Source organism: Drosophila melanogaster, chromosome 3L, assembly GCF_000001215.4.
Source record: "Drosophila melanogaster chromosome 3L".
In the NCBI taxonomy this organism is placed as follows: domain Eukaryota; kingdom Metazoa; phylum Arthropoda; class Insecta; order Diptera; family Drosophilidae; genus Drosophila; species Drosophila melanogaster.
Genome location: NT_037436.4, coordinates 17,785,970 through 17,809,150, shown reverse-complemented (window position 1 = coordinate 17,809,150; position 23,181 = coordinate 17,785,970). Strand labels below are relative to the sequence as shown.

The 23,181-nt window shown below is 43.3% G+C and overlaps 6 protein-coding genes across 7 annotated transcripts, besides 1 other annotated feature; all 6 read left to right on the top strand.

Moving 5' to 3' along the window:
- Nucleotides 1–4: 4 nt before the first annotated feature.
- On the top strand, nucleotides 5–2,700 carry CG32191 (uncharacterized protein). Of its 2 annotated transcripts, none has more exons than NM_001300173.1 (5): nucleotides 5–514; nucleotides 572–731; nucleotides 821–1,309; nucleotides 1,379–2,275; nucleotides 2,338–2,700. In NM_001300173.1, exons 1-5 carry the CDS (start codon nucleotides 404–406, stop codon nucleotides 2,373–2,375), a joined length of 1,695 nt encoding a protein of 564 aa, NP_001287102.1. In that variant the 5' UTR covers nucleotides 5–403; the 3' UTR covers nucleotides 2,376–2,700. The 2 variants fall into 2 exon arrangements, with proteins under 2 accessions (NP_001287102.1, NP_730304.2); NM_168750.4 differs by having other exon boundaries at nucleotides 347–514.
- An 85-nt stretch (nucleotides 2,701–2,785) lies between these two features.
- Nucleotides 2,786–4,235, top strand: CG32187 (uncharacterized protein). The gene is made up of 2 exons (NM_168749.2): nucleotides 2,786–3,187; nucleotides 3,312–4,235. The coding sequence occupies exons 1-2, from the start codon at nucleotides 2,858–2,860 to the stop codon at nucleotides 4,209–4,211; spliced, it is 1,230 nt and encodes a 409-aa protein (NP_730303.1). The 5' UTR covers nucleotides 2,786–2,857; the 3' UTR covers nucleotides 4,212–4,235.
- A 200-nt stretch (nucleotides 4,236–4,435) lies between these two features.
- On the top strand, nucleotides 4,436–6,661 carry ais (aramis). The gene is made up of 3 exons (NM_140752.3): nucleotides 4,436–4,549; nucleotides 4,603–5,978; nucleotides 6,040–6,661. Exons 1-3 carry the CDS (start codon nucleotides 4,487–4,489, stop codon nucleotides 6,383–6,385), a joined length of 1,785 nt encoding a protein of 594 aa, NP_649009.1. The 5' UTR covers nucleotides 4,436–4,486; the 3' UTR covers nucleotides 6,386–6,661.
- A 210-nt stretch (nucleotides 6,662–6,871) lies between these two features.
- On the top strand, nucleotides 6,872–11,413 carry NUCB1 (Nucleobindin 1). The gene is made up of 2 exons (NM_140751.4): nucleotides 6,872–7,259; nucleotides 9,599–11,413. The coding sequence occupies exons 1-2, from the start codon at nucleotides 7,017–7,019 to the stop codon at nucleotides 11,063–11,065; spliced, it is 1,710 nt and encodes a 569-aa protein (NP_649008.2). The 5' UTR covers nucleotides 6,872–7,016; the 3' UTR covers nucleotides 11,066–11,413.
- Nucleotides 7,556–9,287: a mobile genetic element.
- A 143-nt stretch (nucleotides 11,414–11,556) lies between the features above and the next one.
- CG42816 (uncharacterized protein) lies at nucleotides 11,557–17,063 on the top strand. The gene is made up of 11 exons (NM_168748.4): nucleotides 11,557–11,708; nucleotides 11,773–12,262; nucleotides 12,324–13,538; nucleotides 13,691–14,323; nucleotides 14,379–15,213; nucleotides 15,281–15,538; nucleotides 15,610–15,898; nucleotides 15,962–16,271; nucleotides 16,342–16,667; nucleotides 16,723–16,788; nucleotides 16,861–17,063. Exons 2-11 carry the CDS (start codon nucleotides 12,011–12,013, stop codon nucleotides 17,054–17,056), a joined length of 4,380 nt encoding a protein of 1,459 aa, NP_730301.3. The 5' UTR covers nucleotides 11,557–11,708; nucleotides 11,773–12,010; the 3' UTR covers nucleotides 17,057–17,063.
- Nucleotides 17,064–17,664: 601 nt separating this feature from the next.
- On the top strand, nucleotides 17,665–18,072 carry CG42815 (uncharacterized protein). The gene has a single exon (NM_001202198.2). It carries the CDS (start codon nucleotides 17,690–17,692, stop codon nucleotides 17,993–17,995), a length of 306 nt encoding a protein of 101 aa, NP_001189127.1. The 5' UTR covers nucleotides 17,665–17,689; the 3' UTR covers nucleotides 17,996–18,072.
- Nucleotides 18,073–23,181: the final 5,109 nt, after the last annotated feature.

The window sequence follows — 23,181 nt, the reverse complement described above, 5'->3', positions numbered from 1 at the left end:
TTCGGCACAAAGTGCTCACGGCTAACCACTTTGATAAGCACACTGATCCCAGACAGAATGCGCCCCACTTGCTCTGAGTTTATTCAACTGTCTCCAACAAAAAGCCTCTTAAATTGTACGTATTTACACTACCTACACATTATAATTACTTAGATGGAGCTGCTCGGTTATTAAATAAACTTGTTGCTTGTGGCTTCTAATTCGGTTTGATCGGTTTCAAATCGAACGCCAAACGATCGGTTTGGCAGTGAGATGCCGGCTGAGACAGATTGGGAGATCGAGACCCAAACCGATTTGGGGCGAGATGTTACGTGGACCGCTCGCCGTTTCAGTTGATCGGTAGCTGCCGTGCAAGGCAGTCGAATATTACGCGATTGTCTAATACGTAAGTTGAGTAACCAAGATGCGGGGCTTATCAGCGTTTCTGCTTTTGCTCTGCCTCCAACGGGTGAAGTCGGACGAATCTGCTGCAGCACGGCGCCCCAACATAATCATCATTATGGCCGACGACATGGTGGGACTAGTTTCGCCGTCATAAATCAACCCATTTCTAAAGCAAACACTCTCTCAGGGCTTCGATGATGTGAGCTTTCGAGGCGGACGGGAGTTTCTAACTCCCAATATCGACGCCCTGGCCTATCACGGTCGTCTACTGGATCGGCTCTACGCTCCGGCAATGTGTACTCCATCTCGGGGAGCATTGCTCAGCGGCCGGTATCCAATACACACGGGTTAGTATCGATTACCTTTTGTATACCAGGGATTGTTATTATCAATGATTTGAATCAAACCCACACAATTCATATATTGATTACCGCAGGCACACAGCACTTTGTAATCAGCAACGAAGAGCCTTGGGCCCTGACCCTCAATGCCACATTGATGCCGGAGATCTTCAAGGAGGCAGGCTACTCCACCAACCTGGTGGGAAAATGGCATCTGGGCTTCTCGCGCCCGGAATACACGCCCACTCGGCGGGGATTCGATTACCACTTCGGCTATTGGGGCGCTTATATAGACTACTTCCAGAGACGATCCAAGATGCCGGTGGCCAACTATAGTCTGGGCTACGATTTCCGGCGGAACATGGAGTTGGAGTGCCGGGATCGTGGGGTTTATGTAACTGATTTGTTAACCGCCGAGGCGGAACGATTGATCAAAGACCATGCTGATAAGGAGCAACCCCTATTCCTGATGCTCAGCCACTTGGCTGCCCACACGGCCAACGAGGATGATCCTCTGCAAGCTCCCGAGGAAGAGATTCAAAAGTTTTCCTACATTAAGGATCCAAACCGAAGGAAATATGCAGGTAATTACACTTTAATAATTAAATGCTTATCCCAAACATGACTTATCACATATCTAATCTAACCCCTAGCGATGATCTCCAAACTGGACCAGAGCGTGGGACGTATAATAACCGCTCTGTCTTCTACAGATCAACTGGAGAATAGCATAGTGATCTTCTACTCGGACAATGGAGCTCCATCGGTTGGTATGTTCTCTAATACGGGTTCAAATTTCCCACTCCGCGGACAGAAGAATACTCCGTGGGAGGGCGGCGTACGGGTGGCTGGTGCGATTTGGAGCTCCGGGCTTCAGGCACGCGGCTCCATCTTCCGCCAGCCCTTATACGTCGCCGACTGGTTGCCCACGCTTTCACGTGCTGCGGACATAGAGCTGGATAGCTCTCTAAAACTGGACGGGATCGATTTGTGGCCCGAGCTATCCGGATCCGCAGATGCTCCCCACGTTCCTCGAGAGATTTTGCACATCTTGGACGACGTTTGGCGACTTTCTGCTCTTCAAATGGGACAGTGGAAGTATGTGAATGGCACCACTGCCTCCGGTCGATACGATTCGGTGCTCACCTACCGAGAACTGGACGACCTAGATCCCCGCGACAGTCGCTATGCAGTTACGGTGCGCAACTCCGCCACCTCAAGGGCCCTTTCTCGCTACGATTTACGACGACTGACGCAACAACGGATTTCTCTCACCCGTCGATTGGCCGCAGTCCGTTGTGGAGACCTCCAGAGGTCATGTAATCCTCTGTTGGAGGAGTGCTTGTACGACATCTTATCGGATCCCTGTGAGCAGAACAATCTGGTTTACTCCGAGAGGCACTCCGACGTTTTGACCGCCCTGCGAAGACGTGTTCAAGAACTAAGAGCAAGTGCATCACGCCCGGGCAATCGTGCCAGCATGCCGGAGGCAGATCCCACATTGCACACCTGCGCCTGGGAGTCCTTTGAAGTGCTGAAGCCGAGAATCGGTAAGTAGAAGTTAACAATCGGTACTATTTTAAGATTTCTTACCGAGTGTATTATATAATAGTTCCCTTGGAATGCGACTACGTAGGCGTACCTTGTTAATAGGCCAAAAAGTAGAGGAATTAAGTATACGATGCAGACTATTGGATTACATCGTAAAGTTGTCAGCATAAATATATCACGTTTAAGTTTTTTTTAGTTCAATAAAAACAAAAGAGGCAAACAGAACAGTTTCGAAAATAACGATTATGCTTTTGCTCTGTAACAGTACAGTTTAAGCCTAACAGTTCCATAACGACTGTTAATTGTAACTGCATCTGGCAGCTCTGTATTTTGAAATGTAAAATGTTAGAAATATAACAATTCATGAGTTTTCGAATTTTAGTGATTCAATAAAAAATACAAGACTATAAACCTTGAAAACAACAAAAAAAAAAAAAAAAAAAAAATTTTTCCACACCACCAACACCAAAACAGCTGACTAGCAATATGCACATGCCCGTCGTGAAAAGGGGGTTGAAAAGCCGGGCGACAGGACGCAAAAAATCATAAAACGAGGCAAAACTTCGGAGATTGCAAACGTCATGGAGGAACGCGCTGTGCTCGCTAACATTGCGTCCATAATCACCAAGGACTTGCTGATTGATCAGCCGTCCGTGGACATCAATTCAGGCATTTATCCGCTGTTGACCTTCGACGAGGACGACGATGAGGCAGAGATTTTCGCTTTGATGCAGCGAAAACGGGCGTTGGCTTCCGGCCGGAAGCGCAGGAACTCCCAAGAACCGGAGGACCGGAAACAGGACCTAAAGATGCCCAAGCTGGAGTGGCACCACCCGGAACTCAACCTACTGCACCGCTACACGGATGCCCAGTTCGAGTCCTACCTTCACATGCGCAAGCTAACATTCCTGGTGAGTATGGACTGCTGTTCCTCCAGTTACCAGGATGTGCAAAGAATGTCTACATCCTGTTAGGCTGTTGGGTATTCTATTCGCAATTTTCACGATCTTTTAACGGACGGTACATTCGTTTCAGAAAATCCAGCAAGCCCTAGAGAAAACTTTATGTGGAATCGCGTTGCCAGGCTATCCCAGTCCGCCGGCGCAGACCATGGTGTCCTTGGCCCTGTGGAAGCTGTCCACCGACGAGCACTTCGAGGAGATCGCCCGCAAGTTTCGACTGCCCTGGGCTCTCTGCCAGCAGGTGGTGCGGGCATTCTGGCACTGCATCTCCGATAATTACGAGAGCTTTATTAAGTGGCCAAACTCACTGGCGGCCCAGCGGAGCACCCTGCAGGGATATCAGAGACTGGACAAACTGCGCTGCTTTCGGGAACTGTTTGGCATAATAACGCTGAGGCGACTGGACGTATTTCTGGAGTCGGAGCACGCCGATGTGCCTGTGGTGCTCCAGTTAATATGCAATGCCGAGCGAAAGATCGTCGACTGCTACGTTGAGCTGGCCATGGAGTACAGCTTCGAGGACTCACCCATTGGCCAGACATTGGCCCTGAATCCGAGGACCATGCCGGCGGGCAGCTATCTCATCGGAAACGATGTGTTTCCTCTCAAATCCTACCTGATGCGGCCCATTGAGGCCGAGTGCTTCCGCAAGGATGCGATGTTCAACGAAATGCTGCGTCCCGCCTTCGAGCTGGCGGAACAGGTACTGGACACCTTGGCACGACGTTTCAATACCCTGTACGCTTTGGAGGCCCGGGATTTGAACGAGGTGCGCCTCATTGTGGAGAGCATCTGTGCGATGCACAACATCTGCGAAGAGTACGAGGACGATGGACTGGAGGATCCTGGGCATAGGTCCTTTAGTTGGGGCGGGGTGGCGGAGGGTGTCAGGGGCAGTGAGAAGGACTCGAAGGGACTGCAGCGAAGGGTTGAGCTCCTTGACGAACTGGTGGCCATCGAGCCTGGCGAATAAAGTAATGTTTCGCTCAAAATAAATAATAATTTTATGTATATATGTATATGTTATTTTTTTGTAATTTATTTGTAAGCTTTTTATGGGCTTCTTTACAGCAAGAGAATAATTTTGATATTATTCCATATTCGTTTAAAAAATATTATTTTAAGTTTGGTCAGTAAGGGGTTAATTTGCTCTTGCAGTTAACAGCCCCCTGGTATGTAACATTTTTTACCGATCTGGTAGCACTGTGCCTAAATCAAAACAATTGCACGTGCGTTGTTTTCAGGAAAATGGATGAGCACGATATATTTAAATTGATTACGGCGGGCGTTCGCTTCACCAAGAAGTCAAAGGTAAGTGAACTTCAGTAAAGGCAAGGTTCACATGTTAAATACATCGTTTGCAGAAGGAACCTTCATCAAAACAACAACTGCAGCCACTGCCGGAGGTTTCTAAACATGAGGAGCCGGTGAAAAGCGAAGAGTCAGATAAAGATGATGAAGATATCACAGAGTTCCGTCTCTTGGACGGGGATTCCAGCAATCAACCGAAACGCAAGAAGCCGAAGAAAGAGAAGACACTATCCCCCAAGGAATTAGAGATTCAAAAGGCAGCCGAAGAGGCAAACGAGACGCGGAAGCAGTATGGCATTAGGGTGTTGGGCAAGAATGTTCCTCCACCGGTGGACAGTTTCGGAACATTGACCAGGGACTTTAAGATGCTGCCTCGCCTGCAGCAGAACCTACTGTCTCGCAACTTTGACCACCCCACGCCGATCCAGATGCAGGCCCTGCCCGTACTCCTCCAGCGACGGGCGCTAATGGCCTGTGCACCCACTGGATCCGGCAAAACGCTGGCCTTCCTCACACCCATCATAAATGGCCTGAGGGCGCACAAGACAACTGGACTGAGAGCTCTGGTCCTTGCTCCCACTCGCGAGTTGGCCCAGCAAATCTACCGCGAGTGTGCGGAACTCACCCGTGAAACGGGTTTGCGCACCCACTTCATAAGCAAGGTGAGCGAGGCCAAGCAGAAACATGGTGCGGAGTGCAAGCAACGGTACGACATCCTGGTCTCCACGCCAAACCGCGTGAGGTTCCTCCTGCAGCAGGAGCCACCACTGCTGGATTTGTCCCACGTCGAGTGGTTCGTGCTGGACGAAGCAGATCGCCTGATGGAGGAAGGGCAAAACAACTTCAAAGAGCAGTTAGACGACATATATGCCGCGTGCTCAAATCCAACCAAGTGCGTGGCCTTCTTTAGTGCGACCTACACTGTGCCAGTGGCTAAATGGGCTCTACGTCACCTCAAAAACCTAGTGCGCATAACCATTGGAGTGCAAAATAGCGCCACGGAAACGGTTCAACAGGAGCTGCTGTTCGTCGGATCCGAGGGCGGTAAGCTGGTGGCCATACGAGACCTTGTGCGCCAGGGTCTCCAGCCGCCGGTGCTTGTTTTCGTTCAAAGCAAGGAACGTGCCAAGCAGCTGTTCGAGGAGCTGCTCTACGACGGCATCAACGTGGACGTGATCCATGCCGAAAGGAGTCAACATCAGCGCGACAACTGCGTGAAAGCTTTCCGAGAGGGCAGCATTTGGGTGCTCATCTGTACGGAGCTCATGGGCCGCGGCATTGACTTCAAGGGTGTCAATCTGGTGATCAACTACGACTTTCCGCCCACTACCATTTCGTACATTCATCGGATCGGCAGAACGGGACGTGCTGGACGACCGGGACGCGCAATTACGTTTTTCACACAAGAGGACACGTCCAATTTGAGAGGGTAACTCTACGCTACAAAACGAGATAATGGCGCCTGATTTAATCGCTTTTTTATCCCTTAGCATCGCGCTTATAATAAAAAACTCTGGGGGAACCGTTCCGGAATATATGTTGCAAATGAAAAAGGTTCGCAAATCGGAGGCCAAGATGCGAGCCAAGAAACCGTTGGATCGCGAGGACATTTCGACCAAGATACGACCGGAGACGAAAGGCGACGAGAAGCACAAATCCACCAAATTGAAAAAAGTTGAAAGAACCGAAAAAATCTTAAAAAATCGAAAGGGTTATGAAAAGGACTTAAATTCAAAGCAGAAGAAGCTAGGCAATATTAAAACAGAACTTAAGCCAGCCGGCAAAAGGAAAGGAAATGTAGAGAAAAAAACAAAAAATAAAAATAATCAAACTTGATACGCGAAATTAAAGTAAAGTGTATAAAAATATCTTGTTTTGCGTTTGGAGCTTTCAAATTTTGTAGTTATACAAATTTTGGAAATTCGGTTGACACTAAATGTTTAACGTAACGTTTATGTTTTGAATCAGATATTTCATACAAAAACAGATTTGAAAATATTATACTATAATTATATTTATAATAATCTTATGGTGGTACATTTACCGTAAAGTCTCACATATACTATTTAGGCTATAAGAAGTTACTAAATAAATCATGTTCCATCGAAAGTTAAAACAAATGGATAGTACCTTAAATGTTAGGTACTTCTTTTATTTAGGAATTCATGCAGTAAATCTTGTACCTAGGTGCAACACCCAATAACGTTGTCCAACACACAAAACATTAAAGGTTTGCGTCTTTGGTTGAAAGTGTGGTATGTATATTCCCAGTATATTTAACATATGTTTGGGTGTTTTTTGCGTTGACTCGCATGTATTTTGTTGCTAGTGCAGTACGGTCTCGCGCAATTTCGACACGTCAGAATATTCTTGAGGATATTTGTTTTTTTGTGAAGATATTTGCACAGTTGTTGGCCTGCATTGCGCACAAGTGGGAAGTACACGACAGAAACACACACTCGCAGCCATGGTGCAGAACGTGGCCCTGCTGGGATTGGCACTGATTGCGATTTCCGCCTCGATTGTCGCCCTGCCCGTGACACAGAATAAGAAGGATCACAAGGAGGCGGCGGAGTCCTCCACTCCGGCCACCGCCGACGTGGAAACGGCCCTGGAGTACGAGCGCTACCTGCGGGAGGTTGTCGAGGCCCTTGAGGCGGACCCTGAGTTCCGTAAGAAGCTGGACAAGGCGCCCGAGGCCGACATTCGGGTGAGTAGGATGGGGATTTCCCTGAACTATGTTTTCCACATCTTGAAACGCAGATGTTGTCATTTGTTGCTAAATTTGCATTACCTTTGCAGAAATACATCGATTAGTAGCAGAATCATCTTACCAAAATACTTTTACAAAAAGTCGTATAAAGCAATTTTTATTACCATAATTCTCAGATTGTGTTCCCCTTTTTACTTAAATGTATGATTCCCAGCGTAAAACGTAAAAATTGAGCAGGCAGTCAGATAGTGTTGTAAAAGTTTATTTCTAGTGTTTTCTAGAATCAACTTATACAGTTTGTCAAGAAACTGTTTACACACTATAATAATAAGTTGAATTTTTGACTTTAAAGCTAAAAATAAAGGGTTTTTTGCTTAATTAAACGCAATTTTTTTATAAAATATAATTAAACAATATTTATTTTACTTATAAATCAAAAAACAAATTAAAAATATTAAATATACAAGAAAATAAACAACAAATTCCAAGTTTACACACTTTTGAGACTGTCAAGAAACTCTTTACACATTTTGTTTTCCTACTTTGTTTTGTTCTTTTTCTTAGAACGAACTCGATTTTTCCGTTATTTTTGGCTTTGCATTGCTTTTTACAACGCTTCTATTGAAATTTGTTGACTTTGCTTGTGAAATTTTGCTGATCAAACGTGCTTAAAGCGAATTATTAAATTTAATAAAATGCCTGGAAAGAGATTAACTTTTGAAGTTACCCAATTAATAAACTATAACCACCAGTTGGGAAAATCTTTTCCAGAATTAGTATAAATGTTTCCTGTATCCCGTAAGACCGTCTACAATGTTTTAAAAGGCTCGGAAAAAGAGGGCAGGCTTGAACCTAAGAGTGGTGGTGGGCGGAAAACCAAAATTAACAAGCGAGTAGACCGCCTTATTATGCGAAAAGTGATTGCGAACCCCTGAATCTCGGTCAGATCACTTGCTCAGGATATCAGGGAAGAATGTCACCTAACTGTGTCACACGAAACTGTGCGCCAAGTCATCCTACGCCATAGGTACTCTTCAAGAGTTGCAAGAAAAAAGCCTTTGCTATCAGAGATCAATATTGAAAAGCGTCATTCATTCCCTGTGAATGATGGATCATGCGGAAGAGTACTGGGATGACGTCATATTTTGTGACGAAACAAAAATGATGCTCTTTTATAACGACGGGCCAAGCAGAGTATGGCGCAAACCGTTGAGTGCGCTAGAAAAACAAAATATCATTCCAACGATAAAATTTGGAAAAATGTCACTGATGGTGTGGGGCTGTATCACCAGCCGTGGAGTGGGAAAACTAGCCTTAATTGAGAGCACAATAAATGCCGTGCAATATCTAGAAATGTTAAAAAACAAATTTGAAGGCCAGTGTAGAAAAAATTAGTCTGGTTAGCAACAACAAGCCAAATTTTAAGTTTTACCAGGACATGATCAGAAACATAAAGAGTGCAATGTACGCACCTGGCGCCTTAATAACTGTGGTAAAGTGATCTATACGCCCCCTCAGAGTCCTGATCTGAACCCCATTGAAAATTTGTGGACCTACTTAAAGAAGAAGGTGGCAAAAAGGGACCTAAAACACAACAACAGCTTATGACTGTAATAGTCGAAGAGTGTGAAAAGATCCCGTTTGAATATGACCTGCAAAAACTTGTCCAATCCATGAAAAAAAGGCTTCAACTTGTAGCTAAAGCCAATGGGGAACATACTACATACCAAAACTTTTAAAATTTTAATAAAATAATTAAAAAATTTAGGATTAAACTTCGATTTAGTGTTTTGTGTAAAGAGTTTCTTGACAGTCTCAAAAGTGTGTAAACTTGGAATTTGTTGTTTATTTTCTTGTATATTTAATATTTTTAATTTGTTTTTTGATTTATAAGTAAAATAAATATTGTTTAATTATATTTTATAAAAAAAATTGCGTTTAATTAAGCAAAAAACCCTTTATTTTAGCTTTAAAGTCAAAAATTAAACTTATTTTACAGTGTGTAAACAGTTTCTTGACAAACTGTATGTGTTTATTAAAGAGACTCATTCGTTTTCCTTTTAATATTCTAGAGCTTTCTTTAAAATGTATTCATTGCCCTTAAGAGGTGTGATTTACATGTCAGTAAAGTGTACACTTATATTTAAGTGGAAATTATAAAGATCAGGGATCCACACAGAGTTCGCTTTAAAATATTTTCTAATTTACATGTAAGAAGCATAGAGATGCGTTTTTTCGTTTCTAATTAGATAGTCGTAAATCTCTTTTTGTTTACTCCATATTACACAAGCAGTTGCTTAAGCTTAATAATTAATGTGTTCAATTTTAATTCTCAGAGTGGCAAGATCGCACAGGAGCTGGACTACGTGAACCACCATGTGCGGACCAAGCTGGACGAGATCAAGCGCCGTGAAGTGGAGCGCCTGCGGGAGCTGGCGAATCAAGCATACGAGCTGTCCAACGACATTGACCGGAAGCACCTGAAGGTGTCTCAGCATCTGGACCACGACAACGAGCATACCTTCGAGATCGAAGATCTGCGAAAGCTCATTCAGAAGACCTCCGACGACCTGGCCGAGGCGGACCGCAAGCGACGTGGCGAGTTCAAGGAGTACGAAATGCAGAAAGAGTTTGAGCGTGAGGCGCAGAAAAAGGAAATGGATGAGGAGTCGCGGAAGAAGTTTGAGACCGAGCTCAAGGAGAAGGAGGAAAAGCATAAGGACCACGAGAAGCTGCACCACCCTGGCAACAAGGCCCAACTAGAGGATGTGTGGGAGAAGCAGGACCACATGGACAAGAACGACTTTGATCCGAAGACATTCTTCTCCATCCACGACGTCGACAGCAACGGCTACTGGGACGAGGCTGAGGTCAAAGCTCTGTTTGTCAAGGAACTGGACAAGGTCTATCAGAGTGATCTTCCCGAGGACGATATGAGGGAGCGAGCAGAGGAAATGGAACGTATGCGCGAGCACTACTTTCAGGAGACGGACATGAACCACGACGGCTTAATCAGCATCGACGAGTTCATGGTGCAGACTAACAAGGAAGAATTTCAAAAGGACCCCGAATGGGAGACCATCGACCGACAGCAGCAGTATACACACGAGGAGTATCTGGAGTACGAACGCCGGCGGCAGGAGGAAGTGCAGCGCTTGATTGCTCAGGGCCAGCTGCCACCGCACCCGAACATGCCACAGGGATACTATGCTGCTCCACCACCAGGAGGCGTGGCCTACCAACAGGCACCACCGGGCGCCCAATTGCACTACCAGCATCCTGACCAAGTACACGCCCAGCAGCAACAGCAATACGCGCAACAGCAACAGCAATATGCCCAGCAATACCAACAGCAGCAGTACGGAAACGGACAGCAGCCTGTGCAGCTGCAACCCAACCAGGTTTACCAACACGCTGGACAGATTCCGCAGCAACAACAACCGGTATACCAAAATCAACCTGTGTATCAGCAACAGCAGCCAGTCTATCAGCAGCAACAGCCAGTGCAGCAACAGCAAAAGCCTGTGCAACAGCCGGTGCAACAGCAGCAACAGCCTGTGCAACAGCAGCAGCAGCCTGTGCAGCAGCAGCAGCAAACTGTGCAGCAACAGCAACCAGTACAGCAGCAGCAGCAAACTGTGCAGCAACAGCAACCAGTACAGCAGCAGCAGCAAACTGCCCAACAGCAACCCGTAGCACAACAACAGATCCACAATCAGAGTCCTCCGCCCGTTCTGAATCAACAGGTGCCAGTGCAGCAGCAACAGAAACAGCATCAAGAATCATTAAATCAACAACACTAAGCATTCCCTTGCTAACGCATTTCTTTTGGGGCATGCAAGCAAAGCATTATACACTTCTGGTAACGAGAACACAATGTGATTGGACTGAAATAGCTCACTAAAGTCAATATCTCACTATAGTTATGTAGCAAATTTACGATGAAGTAACTGATTGTCACAACGGCTACCGCATTGTCTTTTACATTTTATACTTCATTCTTTTTATACTCTTTTTTTCGCTTTTCCAGTAGCTCTGCATTTGCGTGATGTATTTCTCTAACGAATTTTGTGTACATATGAGTTTATACCTGAACATCAAAAACAAAATAAATGAAATGAAACGAAACAGTGCTGGGTTTTAATTGAGTCAAAAATTAAACAGAGTTGCTTTTAGTTAAGTGACAAAATATTTACACACTTAAAGTTCTTGTATGAAATCGATTATGGCTGACCACAAAGCTCCAAATTGGATTATAAAGTTGTTGTTGCTGTTGTGGAAAAACTTTTCAATGCTCAAAGGCCGCAAATGTTATGTGGTCAGCCTTTTCTTTTTCTTTGCCCTCCTGCCTTTACTTTGTATGTGCGCAAGGCTTATACCGTTACTGAGGAACAAACCAAAAATTCCGGATCCAATACCAACTGCGGCGTTTCTTTATAATTTACCGTAAGTCCTACATGCTAGTACTTCCTCCATTACTAGAGATTTAAATTTTTTACTATCCTTAAAGCTCATATATTTACTTCGCTCCCCAAACTAAGTTGATCGAGTCGATTGTGGCAGAGCTGAACGTAAATAAAACCACAGGATTTGAAAACTCGCACAAACTTTATGAAGCCTTGGTTAGTTTTTCGAAGGAACAAAGTTCTGTGATTGGTATCAAATTTTCCGACCCCTGGACAGAATGGCCTGATAAGCTGTCTTTCACCCTCCATTCTGGCAAGCCAGTTGATTTAAACGTGGATATTATGTACTTAGCAGACGGATCGTATCCGTTATATAAAACCGGCTTCTTAGCCGTACAGCAGGCATTGAGCCAGGTCCATATTAAGCACAAGTGTAAGGAATTCAATAAGACCCAGGGGGATATCAAGTTTCCACCAATTAAGGACCTTCCTTCCCCGCCAATTTTTAAGTCGGACAACTCATCTACCTTACAAGATGTGGGCATAATGATTATTGTAATCATTATCTTCTTTGTGGTTGTCAGCTTGACAAAGGTAACGAAATTTTAGCCGTGAAGGTTATATTAATTAATGATTGTCATACTCTATGTTACAGTCCATCGTCGAGGAAAAGGAGCTCCAGCTTAAGGTGACACTGAACCTGATGGGTGTGGGCTCTTGTCTGCAGTGGGTGGCGTGGTACATCCAGACCTTCATAATATTCTTGATCGGATCATCGATAATAACGTTGTTCTGGAAACTCGTCCTACCAAATTCTGAGATATCCTTTATGCCCTTCACCCACTGGTCGATGGCACTGTTCGTTCTGCTAGTGCTCAGCCACTGCACGATCTGCTTTAGCTTCCTGATGAGCAGTCTAATCTCTACAACATATCGCATCTCGCTGGTTACTTTTCTTGCCTTGATTGCCACCTATCTTCCCTTTTTGATTTTGCACTCAAAGGGATGTTCGGAAGGATTGAACGTGTTCCTCAGCCTTTTCTTGTTGTCTGGACTGCAAGTGTTGGTCGTCGGCATTTGCATGTGGGAGGACTACGGTGAAGGTCTACAGTGGGGTAATCTCTTCGAGACCTCATGGCCGGGAGGCACGCTGAGCGTTGGCTATATCCTTTTGGTCATGATATTGGCTAGCTTTCTTTCCCTGCTTCTATGCCTATACCTTGAGAAAATCCGGCCAGGCCCTTACGGTGTTCCCCAACCTTGGCATTTCCCCTGCACCCGCTGCTGCTCCACAGAAAGTCTCTTGCCCTATAGCCGTCTCTTTAACAGAATATTCGGCATATATAGCGCGGCCCCAGATGAGGAACGTCCCGACCTCCAATTGATTGAACCAGATCCCGTGGACAAGATCGCCGGCGTTCAGATCAGAGGTCTTAGCAAGACTTTCGGCAAGATGGAGGTCGTGAAGAACGTTAGCTTCGACATGTTCGAGGGACAGATCACGGTGCTAATGGGACACAATGGAGCGGGCAAGACCACACTTATCAGTATGCTGGCTGGATTCATTTCGCCCACTTCGGGGACGGCTCTGATAAATGGCTTTGACATCCGGCAGGAACGAAGACAGGCCCAGAGATGCATTGGTCTGTGCCCGCAGCAGAACGTCCTCTTTAAGCACCTTAGCTCGGTTAGTCACATTCAGCTCTTTAGCCGCCTTCGAGGACTCCGGGGCGCGGAAGTGAAGTCGGAGGTGCAAAATTACCTGAAGAAGCTTAATCTGCAGGAGAAGAAGAGATTGGCTGCTCGGAATCTCTCCGGCGGAACCCAGCGGCGTCTAAGTGTCGCCTGTTCTCTTTGTGGGGGAGTCAAGGTAAATCACTTTTGAAACGGATAAAACTTATGCGATTCATTGCAAGTTTTCGACTTTTTCAATTTTTAACAAACACTTCTTTTGTTCTAAAAGGTCTGATTTTTTCTAGCTTTACGTTTATAAATTTCTTAGTTTTCTTACTCGTCCAGTAGGTTCTCATCTGCGACGAACCCAGTACCGGATTGGATCCCAGCGCCCGGCGGGAGCTGTGGAGACTAATACTGGAGGCGAAGGAGGGCTGCACCATACTTTTGACAACGCACCAGTTGGATGACGGAGAGGTCCTGGGCGATCGGGTGGTCATCATCAGCGATGGGCAGTTGAGATGCATTGGATCGTTGCCATTTCTCAAGAAACAGGTGGATGCCAGCTGCTTGATCACCTGCGAAGCCAGGAAGCGATGTGACCTGGAGAAGCTGACTTCCCTGATATCTCGCCATGTGGGTACAATTCAACCGTTCAGTATTAAGGGCAGAGATGTCTGCTACAAGCTGCCACTCAGCAAGTCAAAGTACTTTTCCTCGCTCTTCCGTGACTTGGAGAGCCAAATGAACATTTTGGGTGTTCGGGGATTCAGCTTAAGCTCAGTGAGTCTGGAAGAGATTTTCATGAGCTTTGGGGCGGAGGACCTCAATTCTCGCCAATCGGGGGGTGCTGAGAAAAGAGATGACGATGACCGTGACGATGATGAGGAAAACGAGGTTCAGGATGGAAATGTGCGCAGCTGTAAAAAGCAATGGAGAGCAATGATGACCAAGAAGGTTATGGCTCTGTATGACAACAAGGTAATATGACCATAATGCAATTGTGACTTTGATTTATTTTAAATTTTGTGAAAAGGTTTACTTCCTGCTTTTGCTGTTGACTCCCATTGTCTACTATATAACGACACTAATGATGGCCACAAAGCCTCATCATTCGGGCAGGCCCACGTTCAACATCAGCGATTACGGGGTAGATAAGTTCACAATTTTGCTTTCAGTGCCGGTAAGCAAGTCATATACGGAAGAACGTCGTGCAGACTCTATTGCGTCGTTGATCAAGGGAAAGTTAAAGTTAATAGTCGTATCGGAACAAATTAAGGACTACGTGGATGACAAATGGAAGTCGAGAGAGGGCAGGCGTGAGATTAACTTTGTGTCAATGGCTATTGACACTGGTGATCGGACGGGTCTGATCGGTTGGGTCGGACCCAGACACTACGTTCATGCGGCGCCGATGATCCTTAATCTTGTCTATAATGCCTTGGCCCAGGAGCTCATTGGACCGAAAATCAGCATAGAGGTTACCAGCGTTCCATTTACGCTGAGAAAAAAGGAGGATTTTCTAATTAGCAATAATGGAGATATCCCAATATACGTCATAGGCTATGTGAGCATCGCCATGATTATATTCTCGAGTGCCGTAATCCAAGAGAGGGTCTCGCACATGAAGATGCTGCAGGAGGTATCCGGGCTGGAGATGATCACCTACTGGCTGAGTCACCTTGCCTTCGACATGGTGGTCTTTTTTATCTTGGTGCTGGCCCTGCTGCTTCCCCTGTACGGATATGCCCCATGGTACCTTTTGCTGTGCGTGCTCTTCTTCACCGGATTAGCGGGTCTGATATTTATCTACTTCTTGATATCGATGCTTTCGGCCACATTTCTAGCCGTGTCTATGATCCTACTATCTGGTATAAGATATCTACGCCCTCAATTCAATTATTCCATTCTTAATTCAATCTTCTAACCTCCTATTAGTTATTATAGGATCCTTAATTTTGATGATTCTGGGAGCATTGGCGCTGATTTTTAAAATGGTATATGTAGCTATATATGTTGCCAACATGCATCCATTGATAGCTGGCTATAACTGCATACAAAAATGCTTTCACTACATGTCTCTGTGCGGGTCCTACATTTCGGAAGCCCAAAATCCACTCTCTGAAAATCTAACTTCTGATGAAATGTATTGCATCAACCCCTTGGCCTTCTTAGAACCACGATGTGTGTGCGTTAGTGAGTCTAGAAGAACATAGTACTAGCTTACACAATAATTTAAATTATTTATATTTATTTATTTATAATAGATCCCATGACATGGCCTGATATGCTGGTCATGCTTGGGACTGCCATCATACTCTTTCTGTTGATAATGTTTTTTGAGTACGGCAGTTGTGTTTGGTACAGATGTAAGGGGTGTTGCCCATACAGCTCAAAGGGCTCAATTGAGGATCCCAAAGTGTCCAGGGAGGCTGAGAAAATCAGAGCTATGGATGCTGATCAAATAGGAACTCGGGCATTGGTCGTCAATGGGGTTTCAAAGAAGTATGGCTGCGATCAACTAGCCGTCAATAACATATCCTTTGCTCTGAAACCGTGAGTATACTCAAACGCGTATAGATTACAATGTCATGCTCTTGGCCTTAAAAACGGAAACAGGAGTCATTGCGTGGGACTTCTCGGGCCCAATGGAGCTGGAAAAACAACCACGTTCAAAATGATTGTTGGCGAGCATTCGATCGACAAAGGAAACATATATATCTCAGGCTACAGCATGAGGATGAAACGGAATAAGGCGATGAAGGAACTCGGATACTGCCCTCAATCTGACTCCTTTTTCGAGTTTCTCACTGGCCGCCAGTTGCTAAAAGTCTTCCTTCTGATATGGGGCTTTCCAAGCAAAGACTTGAATAAACGATGTGAAAAACTGGCCGATCAGTTCGGTTTCAGGAAACACTTGGATAAAAAGGTATGTGAACTAGCAACATGGCTAACTTGGTTAACAATAGTATAGATCAACGTGTTTATGACCACCTCAGATTACGTACTACAGTGGAGGAACGAAGCGGAAAATCAACGCTGCAGTTGCCTGTGGAGCAAACTCACTTATTTGCTTGGATGAGCCCAGCGCGGGAGTTGATCCCGCCTCGCGACGTCACGTTTGGACCATTATCAACGAGGTGGCCCAACAGGGAAAGGCCGTCCTGCTCACCTCCCATAACATGGACGAGATAAACGCCCTTTGCTCGAAAAGCGTTATCCTGGTGGATGGCAGCATATACGCCATGGGATCGGTTCAGCACGTCAAAAACAAAATAGCCAAGGGAATGACGCTCAAGTTGGTTGTAAATGTACAACCGGATAAGTATGTTATAATTTAGACTTGTTCGGCGTATTTTGGCCTATATTACCCCTTTCAGTATGGTGGCAATGCTCACTAAGATTGAGGATGACATCTATATGACCTATCCCAACGCAGAACTAAAGTAAGTACAGGTCCAAAAAAGTGCATATGTCGGAATACGTAAGAATATCATCATTAAACCATTTTTCCTTAGGGAAAAGTACGAGTTTAGTGGCAGGTTAACATTTCAAATTTCCAAAGACACTAGTTGGTCGGAGATTTTTGAATATGTCGAGGGCAATCGCAGTTCCTGGCACCTGGAAGACTATTCCCTATCACAGCCATCCTTGGAAGATGCATTTGAGGAGATCGCAGAGGAAAGAAGGAAAAAGAAGAGCAACCAAAGTTAAGATTTGCAAAAATACAATTTGTAATTATAAATAAGTTTTATTTAATTAAGAAAATGAATGGAATAAAAGCGAAAAAGGCTTTGAAACATGAAAGTGGTTTTCAGAAAAACTGGAACTGTATAGCGTTTAGAGTTTTTTTTTGCTTTATCTACACATGGTCATAAAAACGAGGTTGTCAAATATAGAGAATCTCTACTGTTTTTCCGCTGTATATCAGGTACGCACTACTCGTGCCTAATAATTCCTTTATTAAATTTGTTTTAGTTGATATATAAATAATCCAAAGAAATTTGATTTGATTAAGTATTAAGGTAAAGAAGTGGGTACACAAGCACCAAACTAGACTTCGATTCAATAAAGCGTGTATAAAAAGTACATATTTGTCTTAATGTGTACCAGACTAACAGTCTGAATACTATTTGTTTAATTTAACACATCAGTTTTCTTCAACTAAAGAAGCAAACACCGATCGTTATTTTTACACATTTTGCGTTTGGATAACAAGTGTTGTAGTTTTCCATACCGTCGACGCAAAAAGCCAGATTATTGTTGCCAGCAGTGCTATAAAATGCCTAACAACACCTTTAAATGGCACACAAATCTTAACGTTCCACACGACAAACGTCTTTCAAGATGAAGCTACTTCTTCCTTTGACTTTGGCAGTGATTGCCATTTGCTGCATGTCCTTTATTGAGTGCGCCTCGTCGGGCGACACAGCAACCAAAACTGGGACAGGCACTGGAACTGGAACTGGTACCGGCACCGGCACCGGCACCGGAACAGCCACCACATCGACAACTGTTGCTCCAACAACCACCTCTACCACGACCGCAGAAGCGACCGTGCACCACAGAAGGATACATCGGCGCAGGCGTCGCAACCTAAGGAGACTCCGACACAGGCGCGCAGAGGCCGAGCGAAGACGCCGATTGGGCTAGTCGGTAAAAAGTTTACCTTACATTTTTCAAAGCCTGCAGACATGTAAATCCACGCTTTTCCGAAATAAAGTTTCTTTAAAAAAATACAAAGAATTTTGCCATCACTAAAAGAGGGACAATGAAATAGAATATTTACTGTGCATTTTTGACCGAATAAAAAGAAATTTCTTATTTAACATGCCTTCCGAGTCTTTCAAATTGAAACACACAATATATATACTTTGTCAATATAAAAAAAATGTATTCGACATTTAATTTTAATTAAGATCTTATTGAGTGCATCCAATTTATTTTAGTTTAATTCCTACATACATATATGTACAATTATATCTGGTTTGGTGCTTTGGAAAAGTACATCGAAGGAGGAATTTCTCAATTGCTTAATGTGGTAAGTGGTAAGGGACCCTTTTTGGTTTATTTATTATATACAAGGCTTGCAAAATTAAGAAGTGCGATAAAGAAATTGTCGATAGTAGACGGATTCTTTGGCACCTTTCGTGATACTTGTTTAGACCAGATGCGGTGCCCAGAGAAAGCCGATGATGAGTTGCACTACATGGTCAAGTGGCGCTTCCGCCGCACGGCATGAATACGTTGTAGATACCATAACCCAAAAGGACTGGGAATATTCACAAGGAGCGCCGGCTTTCGCTTGACGATGACCCAATACGAAGGCAACATGGGTACACACTCAGGACGCTTAACGGCTTTCATTTATGGCGCAGAATGAAGAAGGCCGATTCGGCGAATTCCAGTATTTTCGAGTTTTAGCTCCACCAGAAGGCCTTGGCAATTTGTTTTACAAAGGAGCACTCTCTCAAATCGATTCTGTCAGTCGCTTTTCATACTCCTGCCGAGGATAACATGTTGGCTATAGCTCAGCCTCCAGGGCTAACAACTAGCCATAATCGAAAACCCACGTCGCCGTGAAGAGTTTTAACTGTCAGCATCCGCAGGAGTATGCCAGAACAATTCGGTTGAGTTAAATTCTTGTTTCCCAAAATTCGTCGGATATGTGGGGGCATGAACATTACATTATATGAATCGATACAATTTTATCCATCTCTAAGCTATCTTGGTTTTACAACTTGACATCCAAGCTTTGGTGAAGAAAATGCATGTATGTGTTAAATTCCGACTTCAAATAATCAAGCACTTCTTACCTTAATTGCGATAAGTACCTTCGTATTCTTTACTAAAGATAACTGTACGACATTTAAAATCTATATAGTTTTTAAATATATGTATATATTGCACTCAAAATCCTTCTTTTGCAACTGTTAATAAAATTAAAGATTTAAGTTTTTATTTTTTACCAAATATTCTTTCTGGTCGGTTGTCAGCCCATTTCACAAACAGCCAGCCCATTCTTTGTTGCTGGCTTCACGTTTCACATTTCAATTCATTGATTAAGCAAATGCATTCAATTTTCGATTGGCTCTTAATCAATGAAGCGTTAAATATAGTTACACACATAGTATATCTTTTGTGGCGCCCCATCATCAATATTGAAAAGTGCACTCGCAGGAGCAAAAACAGCAAGAAAAACAATTGAAAAGCACAATAAAGTGTGCAACGTGAGAACGGTTTACTGATGGGAATGTCAGGTTGATGGGAGGACAAAAAATCGGGAAGGTCTGAAGGAAAAAGGTTATCCTGAGAGCCAACAGCGAAAAGCAAACGTTTCACTAAGGCTCTCCAAGAAAGTGTAGCAGACCCCAAAAATACTCTAATTGGCGGAAGGGTATATGACAAAACGTTGATCCATTTCCTTCGGATTTAAATCTAAATCTCTGCATTGAAGATTATTTTTCCAAAATTTAACATTTGTTTAGCACATAAATCATGGAGCAAGCTTGCTTGCTTTGGATCATTTGTTATTCTTATTCAAGATGAATAATTGTTTTTATGTTCAATAAGTGGCTTGATATCTGCTAGTAAGATAACCTAGTGTTAAAATATGTGTATTACAAATATTTGTCGTTGAACTTATAGAAAAGTGTATTTTGTGTTAGCCACATGGGTCCATTTGTAAGTCCTCTGCGCTGGTAGATGTTTGCGCTTTTCTCTGGCTTTTTGCCCTTCCATGTCTCTGGCTTCGACTCCATTTTCTATTATTGTTTTCTTTATTTGAATTGCAGTACGTGTTTGCACCTAGGGCACTTTGTGTTCCTGGCACTGCTGTTTACATTTTGGATGCTCCGAGGGAGCAGCTGCGTCCAAAGGGTTGAGCTCCGCATCCATACACTTCGCCGCTCCAACTTCCTCCCTCCGATGTTTGCATTATTATTATTTCGTAAGCCTTGTTCCGACGCTCACAATTGTATCGCAAGTTGACCGCATCAGTTGGAACCATTTTATGGGCTTAATCATGGCCATGAGGTTTGACGGGAGTGATTGTCGAGTGCCGCCCCCCGAATCAAGCGTCATTTTCATTAAAATAATGTTAGGATTCTGCCCCGAAATGGTTTTAGTCCCTGTTTCGGGGTCCTTACTCGACACACAGGGCCCAATCGACTGCCATCTGCGGTTAACCGCTTAGCGATGCCCATCATCGGGAGGTTGAACATATGCCATCATGTCCTGCGGCTACACGTGTCCTTTTACCCCATCGTCCATACCCGCCCTCGCCACATTGCCCCATTTTCTTTGTCACTCTCTGCCCCGTAAACTATGTGTGCTTACGAGTGCGTATAATTGAGTTAGTGTGATTTCTATAATCAACATTCGCACAGCACCAAACCATTCAAAAGTATTTCTGTTATGGGGTTGGGTAATCTCTAGCATTTAAATATTTCAATTCAATTGCTAAATCTTATCAGGTTTATCTGTTTAAAATGGTATTATCAATTCGGTAATTTATTTTTCATTAATAATTAATAATAATGCAATCGTTTTTTAAATTTAAATATTTTAACAACTGTGGAGTAACCTCTGTGACTCCAAAATGTAAACGAATTCTTGTGCCAACGGCAAAAAACATTTGGGAGGTGTATGAATGGTTGATGGTATTTTGTTAGTCTATCCGTGGCCCCTCCATTTGATATTTGTGAATACCTATCCATTCAAGCGTTCACAGGGCCCTGAATAATTTATTTTAGTGGAGTGATGTTTGGTTGCGAAGAGTTCATAGGTGGGTATAACGGGTACATAGCTCATCCTCCGGCGTTTCACCGTGCTGACATTCTCGCCCCGAGTGGAACACGTGGTTTATTAAATAGATTACTATTTTGTGCCCCCGATTCCGAACTGCACATTGGTCTTGGCAAATGTTAGACGAAGACTAGGCAAATACAATATCATATGCCCTCGACATGTCAGGGTAACTAAATATTATATTTTATATGTATATATTCTAAAAGCTTAAGAAATGATAAATATTATTAATAAGAAATCTTCTACACAGTTTTGCAATAAATATTATTAATAAGAAATCTTTTTTACAAGGAACAAATTGAGTACCTCGTTTCTTGCAGTGCATACACTACATCCAGGACACTACATCAGAAATCGCATGCATGACGAATTTATGACGGTCCGCTGCAGTTTTTGTCATTTTTGACTCCGCTGAACCCTCATAAGCATACAGATGTATGTAAATCATCGGGTCAAAGTTGAATGAAAATGAAAAAGATAAGAATTTCATTGAAAAACGCAATGGAATAAAAAAAGGGAGTCTGATGTATTGTTAGCTTAAATTGATTTTGCCTTTCATAATTTACAGATTTAAATCCCATTAGCGAAAAGAAAAAAATTTACTCTGTGAAAAATTGTATGGTGAAATAAACAATTTCAATACAGTCCATAACCGTGCAATACAAATAAATATTATCTCCTCTTTTGGTGCATCACAGAGATCTTTATACCCAGTAAAAATGGCACTGACCGTAACATTTTGTCAATATTTCTGTATTGACAGCGGAGAGCAATTGATGTCAGTGACAAAAGGGAAATACCATCAAGCAAGTCAAGCTGCCATCGAGACTTGTCCTTTCCTCCGATTTTCTTCATTTTTACCCTGTTCCTTAGTTTTTTCTTACACTGGTCAAAATTTGAGGAGTCCTTCGGTGTTTCATAATGTGAAATTCTTATATTGTACCGAAATATATGAATTGATGGAAATAGTTTTGGTTCTGGAGAAACCAATTGTAAGTTGTATTCACCTGAATAATTTTTCAAATTTTTATTTTTATAATCAAACCACAATAATAATTAACAAATAGTATAACAATATGGCGCATCCTATTTTAATGTTGGTAACAATAGTTCGATCCTTTTTTTTGCCGTGCACTCCTCGCTTTGTTATTGCATTGTGATTCCTTGTTGCTGTTTGCGGGGGATTATTGAATGCGAATGACCTGACCCAGTGGCTTCTCCTTGGACATCCTCCAGCGCCATTGATGCTGCTGTCCTGTGGATGTCCACTTTCGCCTTGAATCGCTTTTGTGTTTACTCGCATTTCCTGCACATTTCCGGCTCAATGGGAATGTGGCAAACTGTTTCCCGATGTTCGCAGAAGCATGAGAAATTGTGGGCATGATTGGTAGAATACCTTGGATTCTCGACGGTATTCCTGCGACGGGCTTAATTTAGATTGAGGTGCAATTGGTTTGTTTTCTGCTGGTATAATCTAGGTTCATTTTGATGTCACAGATAGCAATGCTTCTTCTGGTCTTAGTTCATTTAAGAAACAGCTTTTAATTGATTGTTCTTAGCAGCTAACGTTCATACATTTTAATATATAATAAAGTTAATAACATTTGCATATGCACCGAACTACATGGTAATTTATTCTTTAAATTATTAATTACATATTTATTTGCATAGGTTTTTTTATTCAATATATGATTACTGAACTGGTATTTATGCTTTGGCTTTCTGAACTAGCTTTATTTATTGCTAAATTTTGGAAACAATAAGAATATAAATATTTCTTGGATGTAAATTTGCATACTGAACATGACTTAGTAATTTTATTGGTGACCGTACGGACAGATATTAACCCTGCACAAATGTCCTATAAAGGAAAGTGTCACTTCCGTTATGCGAGTCATTTGTCCGCTTTTTTTTTGTACCTGTTACTTTTTCTTTTAGCAGGTGCAAGTGCGCGCGACAATGTTTGCAGCATATTTTATGTGTCTTTTCGTTCGTTGAGTTGACTCTTTCTCTGCCATCACCCATACGCC

Excerpts from the sequence above, each read along its gene's own strand:
- CG32191 (NM_001300173.1), top strand. The coding sequence starts at position 404 with ATGCGGGGCTTATCAGCGTTTCTGCTTTTGCTCTGCCTCCAACGGGTG. Across the intron at positions 515-571 it reads TCATTATGGCCGACGACATG|GGCTTCGATGATGTGAGCTT; the intron begins GTGGGACTAGTT and ends ACACTCTCTCAG. Across the intron at positions 732-820 it reads CCGGTATCCAATACACACGG|GCACACAGCACTTTGTAATC; the intron begins GTTAGTATCGAT and ends TGATTACCGCAG.
- CG32187 (NM_168749.2), top strand. The coding sequence starts at position 2,858 with ATGGAGGAACGCGCTGTGCTCGCTAACATTGCGTCCATAATCACCAAG. Across the intron at positions 3,188-3,311 it reads TGCGCAAGCTAACATTCCTG|AAAATCCAGCAAGCCCTAGA; the intron begins GTGAGTATGGAC and ends CATTCGTTTCAG.
- ais (NM_140752.3), top strand. The coding sequence starts at position 4,487 with ATGGATGAGCACGATATATTTAAATTGATTACGGCGGGCGTTCGCTTC. Across the intron at positions 4,550-4,602 it reads GCTTCACCAAGAAGTCAAAG|AAGGAACCTTCATCAAAACA; the intron begins GTAAGTGAACTT and ends CATCGTTTGCAG. Across the intron at positions 5,979-6,039 it reads GACACGTCCAATTTGAGAGG|CATCGCGCTTATAATAAAAA; the intron begins GTAACTCTACGC and ends TTTATCCCTTAG.
- NUCB1 (NM_140751.4), top strand. The coding sequence starts at position 7,017 with ATGGTGCAGAACGTGGCCCTGCTGGGATTGGCACTGATTGCGATTTCC. Across the intron at positions 7,260-9,598 it reads CGCCCGAGGCCGACATTCGG|AGTGGCAAGATCGCACAGGA; the intron begins GTGAGTAGGATG and ends TTTAATTCTCAG.
- CG42816 (NM_168748.4), top strand. The coding sequence starts at position 12,011 with ATGTACTTAGCAGACGGATCGTATCCGTTATATAAAACCGGCTTCTTA. Across the intron at positions 12,263-12,323 it reads TGGTTGTCAGCTTGACAAAG|TCCATCGTCGAGGAAAAGGA; the intron begins GTAACGAAATTT and ends TCTATGTTACAG. Across the intron at positions 15,214-15,280 it reads GTCTATGATCCTACTATCTG|TTATTATAGGATCCTTAATT; the intron begins GTATAAGATATC and ends ACCTCCTATTAG.
- CG42815 (NM_001202198.2), top strand. The coding sequence starts at position 17,690 with ATGAAGCTACTTCTTCCTTTGACTTTGGCAGTGATTGCCATTTGCTGC.